The sequence below is a fragment of the Ruditapes philippinarum genome, unplaced genomic scaffold (assembly GCF_026571515.1).
Source record: "Ruditapes philippinarum isolate M1 unplaced genomic scaffold, ASM2657151v2 ctg4078_1_1_1_1, whole genome shotgun sequence".
NCBI classification, from domain to species: Eukaryota; Metazoa; Mollusca; class Bivalvia; order Venerida; family Veneridae; genus Ruditapes; species Ruditapes philippinarum.
In genome coordinates this window covers 53,578-62,737 of record NW_026861023.1, presented here as the reverse complement: position 1 = coordinate 62,737, position 9,160 = coordinate 53,578, and the positions used below count along the sequence as shown (strand labels likewise).

General features: G+C 31.7%; 1 protein-coding gene and 1 long non-coding RNA gene across 5 annotated transcripts in view; both read right to left on the bottom strand.

Annotated features, from left to right (window-relative positions):
- Window positions 1-261: 261 nt before the first annotated feature.
- LOC132714273 (uncharacterized) lies at window positions 262-3,098 on the bottom strand. The gene is made up of 2 exons (XR_009623542.1): window positions 2,597-3,098; window positions 262-1,792 (listed from the first exon to the last, which is right to left on the bottom strand). It is a non-coding gene; the product is annotated as an uncharacterized LOC132714273 (long non-coding RNA).
- A 2,779-nt stretch (window positions 3,099-5,877) lies between these two features.
- The window catches only part of LOC132714272 (UDP-xylose and UDP-N-acetylglucosamine transporter-like), a 29,142-nt gene continuing 25,859 nt past the window's right edge, over window positions 5,878-9,160 (bottom strand). For all 4 annotated transcript variants that reach the window (XM_060697103.1, XM_060697101.1, XM_060697102.1 and 1 more), the window contains exon 11: window positions 5,878-9,012. In XM_060697103.1, coding sequence (XP_060553086.1) covers window positions 8,781-9,012 — 232 coding nt within the window. In that variant the 3' untranslated portion in view covers window positions 5,878-8,780. The remainder of the gene's footprint in view (window positions 9,013-9,160) is intronic.

Sequence of the window (9,160 nt, the reverse complement as noted above, 5' to 3'; positions counted from 1 at the left end):
AAGAGCAGCACTTACAAACTTCCCCAAACTTGACCTTATATCCTATTTAATACAGCAGTCAACAGACAATTTATTACAAATACCTAGTACTTATAGCGAAAATCAATTTCAATTTTTTGCTATAAAGCTTTTCATGCGGTCACGTTTTAGATAAGAGATTTGAAAGATTGCATTGATATATGCTATATACGTGGTAGCTTAAGGGAATATGTAGCAAAATTTAATGTAATTGTCCAATTACTTATCGACACAAGACGATAGAAATTTTATTTATGTTCTTTTTTCTAATACAATACATATAAATATACAACCATAAATGAATTAAACGAATAAATCTGAATGTATCTAAACGCTAGCGACAGCAAATATAAGCTTTATAAAAACAATTTTATTAATCTTGTTTTGTTTTTTTTTGTTATTCCCTTTCTTATACGTTGACCAAAATTAAAATGTGCACTGAATATATTAACTCCTGTTCATCTCTTAGATACAGCCTTTAAAACATAAAGCTTATTGTAATACTGCCAACGAATGAATATACTTATCTCATACCGAAAAAAAAAAATATATCACACCAGGAACACCTTTATGGACATAAGATTTATCTGCATGTCATCTGGATAATTATGTAAATTCATAACGATAAAGAAATGATCATACATGTATATCTGGAACTGTAACTTTCTTATCTGAAATCTGAATAACATTTACACTTCTGTACAATAACTTATGGCCATCAAGTGATCCATTGTTACGAGGTTCTAAAATTTGGGAAGCTAAATATAACTAAACACTTTTGTAAAACAACTGAAACAATTTCGGTGAATTTCTTTTTTGTCAGTTACAATGACATATCAGCTGGACAAAAGTCAAATAAGTTGAAAAGGTTTGCACACTTTTAACTACACGATTTACAGTTATCGTAAATAACTGACTTCCGATTAGTAATAAACAGTCATATTTCCATTAAATTGTTTTGTTTGTTATATTACAGAAATCATTACCATGTCTAAATGTCTATTTATATTCCTGAAAAATAGAAGACATGCCTCAATCAAAGCACTGACAGAACTTGCAGATCAGCTATAACTGAGGGCACGTGTATATATATATTTACAATTACAGCATAGCTAGTGTTGAAAATTATAACATATTCAGAGAAGAAAATTATTACATATTATGAGAAGCAATAATGATTAAAAAACGTTGTTGTTGTTGTTTATTAAAAGATGATAGTTAACATACACATTGACATTCCTGTCCGTTACTGACTTCAGACATATGTCGTTCACGTGCTAAGTCACATGGGCTTTAACGCGTATTGATTTCATTGTAGGGAAACTTCGTTGTTTTTATAAAAACCCTCTACGATTTATCATTTATAATTCTTATCATTTATAATTTCTTTATAATTCTTGATTATCCATAGACTATGTAATTAATTTTAAGATTATTTGTTGTTGTTTTTTGTTGCTTTCTTTCTGGTGTCGAACTACTTGACCCTTTGTTACCAAGCAACCGATATCAACGACTATTTGGCAGATTACCAACTGCCCCAGAATCTTTTTTCTCAAATAAGGATGTGAAATCCAAACCACTCTTTTTAACTGAATCCTGAATATAATAGGTATATGTCTTTTCTGATTTCATGATTTTAACGATCAACTATCACGGATATATCAGCTTCGTTTTCAGAATATTTTGTTTTCGTCTTGTCGTCTGCTGCATGTCCAGCAACTTTAGGTCCGTTTACGAGTAACTTCCCAATTAAACTCCTGAATCTCACCGAAATCTGAAATAAAAATGGGAAGTCTTCTGATACTGATGACACAAAAAAAATGCAGAATGAGTGACTGGATGAATTTATATATTTGCAATGTTAATAAATAAGTCTCATATTAGAATTATTCCATGTCGTGTCTAAATATTAAAATGACAAGCAGACGCCCAATATACCAACATTTCTACCAAATACAGTATATTTCCACTAACCAAAATGCAAATCATTTTTACACCATAATGTTTTATCTTGCATCTTGTAATTTAATAAAATATATTTAGAAGGCAATATAAATGTTTTAATGTGTGTCAACTACAACTCCTCCAGCTGTATGAAAGAGAGATCTGTAACCAGGATACAACATAGACTCCTGAAAGAATTGTTATTTGATGAGGGAACAGATGTCAATGGTTTTATCGTATTGTACAAAGTTACCATGAATAATAAACTTTGTTGTAATATTTTCATTTATAGCGGAAGTGGTAATTAAGTGGCTGAATCAGAAGTTTTGTTCAGAAAAAAGATGTAAAATAGCCCACGAGTACTTGTAATAGTAAAATAATCATAACACCGTTTTGATATACTATTTTAAACGCCTGTCTCAAATACGTACGTTACATATTTAATACTTATAATGTATCCATAAATAAATGTATGTTCTACTTTACACTAAATATATAAAATGACAAATTGTAAAGATCTTATGGTAAAACCGACACTTTGACATTAATTTGTGTTAATTTATACAAAAAAGAGACACTTAAAAAACGATATATGCCTTAAAATTATTATAAGCAAGTATATATTAATATTTACCCCTGTCCATCTCGTGTACACATTCATTAAAACATCGGGTTTATTTCGAATATTTCCGTTAAATTTTACTTCAGTCATTACATATATAATTATATGTAGCATAAGTATGAACACAATAAATATCCAAATATGACGCTTTTTTACAAAAGTATTTTCAGACATGTTTTTTTTTTCTTCAAATATTGTCACCGTCCGTAAAATAAATTACCGAATAACCACCGTCTCTTATCTCTTTATATACTGAACTATGCAAATACATCTAACCACCGGCAACTTTATATATACAAGTTTCTTATGTCTTTGTTTGAAGGGAAACTATCACAACAGGATATCCGTTATTGACAAAAACTTATGTTGATGTCATCTGTTAACCATGTGGCTAATTATGTAAATTATTGATGAAATAATTATCATGTTTCCTGGATCTGATTAATTTCACACTATTTTACAATAACTTTGACGCTTTACGACACCCCTGTGAACCACCCTATACTACAAATAATCAATGTAATTAAAATAGCTAACTTTATGAATGTGTAACAATATCTAAATTGTTTGTGTTCTTATTTTAAGCCTTCTTTTTGTTTGAAATCATACCGAAATGAAATAAGATATATTAAGATAAAATCGAGTACATATACATAGTTATATATAATAACTAATTCTCGTAGATTTTGTACTAAATTTCATTTCTTAAGCAGCCAGTCTTTACCGCAAGTATACCATGTGTTTGTCTGTATTAGATATTTATGATAGTTTTTGTTACCTCTATGGTAACTTTTGTTATTGCAATGTGCTTTGTCATTGTAATTTGACGGATAAACAAAGAAACAGGAGACTTTTATATAAACGATAATTCCCATATGATTGACAAAGTGTAAATTCTACGCCAGAGATGTAGATAACATAGGTAAGTAGCTCCTAAATGCTCCATTGAAATACCACTCATCCTAGCAAAATGAGAAAAATAGGCAAGTTGTAGCAATTAAAACGTATTGGACGTAGATTTATCCTTTTATAGTATATAACCATTTTTCTATTGATGCATGTTAAAACATTGTAAATTTCTATGTCTTTCCCTTAAAATAACGCCGCTGAAAATACCCACTGAGCCAGTTTTTCATCATGTGCATATAATAGTCAAAATATATCGACGTGCCAAAGCTAGATTCTAAGATATTTTCATGCTGGGAATTGCAGCTCGAAAGGTCCCATATATTTTGTATTAAAAACATGCAGGCATTTCCATCAACAGAACTTGCATTGAGTGCATTAGACGCCGTTCCAATTGACATTATCGTTGAACATTCCTTGGACAATTATGTAGACTTTCTGGTGTATATCTTGCTAAACATATTTTCAACAGTCGCCTTGTTTGTTACCTTAATTATGATTAGCAGACTTCTGGATTTATTCCTACTATATGTGCAATTCTACAAAAGTACGGATTATTTGACGTTATTTATACATACATAAGGGAAGGTATATTTCCGGAAGCGGATTCTTAATCAACAAGTTTTAAGCCAAGGAAGGGTCAATGTCAGTTTAAATGCAATGCCCTTGATGTCATTATTACAACGGGGGGGGGGGGGGGGGGGGCTTGTACTGTGAAGTTAACTCACGTATACGTGCACGTTTGTGGAATTTGATGATAAAAATTAATGGTCACTGTGATTACATGTCACTCGTTCTGTTAACACCGTCTGAACAGTGTGATTATTTGCTAAGGTTAGCTGTTACAATTGGTGGCGACATGTTTAAGCATATCGATATACTATATGTTATGCTACAAGTTATTAGTTTAGCATGCACGAGTCACATCTTAACAGGCTAGGGAGTTGCCTATCTCTGTCCAGAAAATGAATAGTATCTTCAGTGTGATAACTTATTAAAGGAAGAAAGTATTCCTTCAATATGTCACAAATATATAAAAAAAGGCTAGGCTGTTCTCGGTTGGGTTCATGTCACATGAAAAAAAACCTATTTAATCATGTAAGTTTCCTTATTGTAAAGTCTGAATTGTTGCTCCATGTATGATCATCTATGTTAAACCCCAGTCACACTAGAGCTTAAGATTACTTGCGACCACCGGTGACTTGTAAAACTGACGATCATCAGCGATTGTCTGCGACCAAAACCATTTTTGCACGTATAAATTTACTTCTGCGACTATCGTATGACCAGTCATCATTGACAATCGCACGACAGGTCATAAGCAAACGTACGATGGTCTCAAGATTGTGTGGGATTACTTACAACTACCCGTGACCTGTCATGCGACCACCTACAACTAGTCGTACGACCATCACACGATTACTAGACTACTCAAGATTATCAGTGACTAGTGGCAATTTGTAAAGACTGTCGTAAGATTGTCGCACTTCTGAACGACCATCGTGCGACAGCCTAAGACCTTATAAGATCACTAGCGACCTGTTTGATCGCAAGGAGGTTTTAGTGCAAGCTCAAAAACCTCTCTACGACTGAAATTGGTCGTGGGACCTAAATAAGATAGCCTGCGACTGTCAAAGATCACCGATTACCGTCGTAAGACGTTTTAAAGATTGTCCGCGACCAGAGGTCACTGGTGATCGTGAACTGGTCTTCACTGGTCGTAAGCTCTAATGTGACTGGGGCTTTAGCTGCTTAAATGAAAGGTGAATGATTTTTACCCTAGTTTTACATCTAAATATATATCATCTAAGTAACAACATTTTATGTATGGATGGCCTAACAATGTAGTATAAGTTAAATAAAATATGTTTGAAATCGGTTAGTTTTGCAGAAATGCTGTACTCTATTGTGTTCTATCAAAACATAACAGAATATGTTCCATCGTTACCGTGGGTGTAGCGTTAAATATTACAGAACACGATTAAATCAACTTTTACAAATATGCAAAAATTGTGTGAAAGATAATATGAATATCTTTGGAAAACACAAAAGTATCTAGACAAGAAATTTTCCTTTACTAGTTACTCATTTGGGCTATTATCTGGTCAGATTTATGTCACTCTTACACTGTAAAAAAAAGTATTATCGTGACTTATTCTGCTTTGTTTACATGTGGAGAAGGACTCAATGCCATTCAGAGCATTGTTCAAAAACGAGCAACTGGGAAGAACTATCAAACTTCCAAACACTAACTGGACAGCTTGAGTGAATTTGCTCATAAATATAATTTGAGGAAATGAATTAAAAAAAAAACACAAAAAAAAACAATACAAAAAACATTTTTCAAATCCTTGTGAGTAGAAGGAGTACAATAAAGAACTTGCATCAACACATTTTGTTTACTTTATTTACAATACATGTATCATTTTCAACAATATTAACTATTATATGCAATCTTGACATTAAATCATATCACACAAACATACAACATATTAACACTTAATAAAAGAACAGAACAAAGAGTTAAATTAACAACTGAAATAACACATGCTGCTAAAAGGTTTTAACACCGATTTTATAACTGAACATATTTATTCTACTGTATATGGATAAACACATATAATGTCATATAAAGCAACCTGTCATGTTCAATTGATTAAATGACCTACATAATGTCAGACTCATTTTTCATGCCAGGTTTACATGACTTATTTCATATTTATTTCATGTCAGGTTCAAATGACTTATTTCATGTCAGGTTAAAGTGACTTACTTCGTGTCAGGTTCAAATGATTTATTTCATGTCAGGTTCAAATGACTTATTTCATGTCAGGTTCAAATGACTTATTTAATGCCAGGTTAAATGACTAAATTCGTGTCAGGTTAAAGTGACTTATTACATGTCATGTTCAAATGACTTATTTCATGTCAGGTTTAAATGACTTATTTCATGACAGGTTTAAATGACTTATTTCATGTCAGGTTCAAATGACTGATTTCATGTCAGGTGAAAGTAACTTACTTTGTGTCAGGTTCAAGTGACTTATTTCAAGTCAGGTTCAAATGACTTATATCATGTCAGGTTCAAATAACTTATTTCATGTAAGGTTCATTTTTCTTATTTCATGTCATGTTCAATTGACTTACTTTGTGTCAGGTTAAAGTGACTTATTTCATGTCAGGTTCAAATGACTTAATTCATGTCAGGTTCGAGTGACTTATTTCATGTCAGGTCCAAATTACTTATTTCATGTCAGGTTCAAATTACTTATTTCATGTCAGGTTCAATTGACTTACTTCGTGTCAGGTGAAGTGACTGATTTCATGTCAGGTTAAAGTGACTTATTTCATGTCATGTGAGTGACTTATTTCATGTCAGGTTAAAGAGACTTATTTCATGTCAGGTTCAAGTGACTTATTTCATGTCAGGTTAAAGGGACTTATTTCATGTCAGGTTCAAGTGACTTATTTCATGTCAGGTTCAAGTGACTTATTTCATGTCAGGTTCAAATGACTTACTTCGTGTCAGGTTCAAGTGACTTATTTCATGTCAGGTTAAAGTGACCTACTAAATTTCAAGCAAAAAATTCAAATTGAACAATTGCGTCTTGTAATTCATGAAATAAGTTACGTTGGATCACCTACAAAAATCATCCAAAAATTTGTTTCTTATTTTCTTGACACCTAATTGAAGGTAAATTTCTGGCATGTGAATTCCAACAAATGAACCAATTTAACACTGACCTATTGGTACCTATAATATTATACATTGAAAATCCATAAAAATTATATAAATGTATGTAAAAAAATCATAACATTAAAAAACAGGGAAAATTTAGTGAAACTAGAACAATAAATTGATATGCAAGTTAAGAATACATCAGTAATAAGTCTATAATACTATTGTTGTGTAAGGAAATAAAGACAATATGAGTTAACATAAACATAAGATAAACATTCATCAAAATAGCAAGTTTATATCAGCTATTCTCATTCATTAAATTAAGCAAACAATAAAATGTAAGAAGTGATTGTTATGCCATACCACACGATATCAAAATAAAGTAAAGATGCTACAATATAACAAAAGCTGTTGGTAGGACAGCGTGCATAATTATTCTCAGTGCTTGATAGTAAAAAACAATGCATGGAAATTTCTAAGATACTCCAAAAAGAGCCATAATTCTGTCAAAATGCATGATGTTATGGGCCTTGGACAGTGACCTATTGTGCTCTCAGTTTTAACCAAATTTCCTTCAGTAGTTTTTTCTGATACCACCTTGCATGCAAAAAACTTAACCAAAAGAGAATGTGAACAATAGGTAAACCATCTTTGTTACTCTCCAGATTTATACATGTGTCTGCAGACACATTTTGTGTGTGTTCAATTGTCCTAAAAATAAATGATTGCACAAAAATACGGTAACAAACTAAATGTAGTCATAGATGGACCTGAAAGTGTTAATCGGCCATGAAATGCCCTCAGGGCCATTATTCATTTTGTGGGTCGATTATTACTTTCCTGCCCTACTCTGCTGTGTATTAATCTCTTATTACCAACACAAACTAAATCTGTTTTTTCACTAAGTGGTTTAAAAGATTAAAATACTACGAGTTGTTAAAGTGTATGCAAATAATTATTATGCAATAAGTGTAAACTTGTCTTTCTAGGTTACTTTTGACATAAATAATTTTTTAAGTTAGGATTTGAAAAAATATCGCTGTTCAGTTTTGTGATAGCACCAATGTAAGTCTTATAAACATTTTGCTAGCTTCTTATCATATTTTGTCTAAATCAATAACATAAATATAGTTTATAAAATCATGTTATTTTTTATCACATTCATAATGAGAATATGTTTGTCATCATCATGCTAATTATCTTCTTAACAATCTTAACTAAAACTGAAAAATTGGCTTTTGCCACCAGTCTACAGCCAGACCGGAATGCACTAGTATACATTCTGACCAGACTCTATACTGTTGGTAGCTCGATTCTTGTATTTTAATATTGAAATCCCTTAAACTGTAAATGGACTGTTCCAGATTCTGCTTGATAAGTCCTTTACTATTTCAGTAGGTTAATATTTAAATAAGAAAACGATAGGATTTCCTCGATATGGCAACCTTTTCTATCAATTATTGACACATATAACATACACTGGGAAACAATGATTCTCTACACTCAAATAGAGTTAAGTGTCAATAATAGTGGTAAAAGTAGGCTATCTATACATCTAATATGACAGAAAAATAGATCTACAATATGAAAAATAAAATTGGATTTCTTCTACTGCTTTTTCTTCTCCACTGCCTTGGTCTTCAGTGGTAAAACTTCTGTAAATATGAACGTTCCTATAAACACACATGCTGCCCCAAACCAGTGTAGTAGGGTGAATGGATTTTTGAAATATACTATTGATAGTATAAGACTAGCAAACTTTCTCAACGTGACAACAAGTGTGACAGTTAGGGCACTGCATTCTGTTGTCAAAATAAACACTGAGCGAATGCATATATATCTGAGAAAATAATTAAGGAGAATATCTACAAGTTGTTTTGGTGAGAGAAAAAAAAGCAAATTTGTTTTGCTTAAAATGTAATAAGTTGCTACAATAACAGAGGATGAAAGTACCTTTTTTATGAATTAAGATCTGAATAGAATTACAA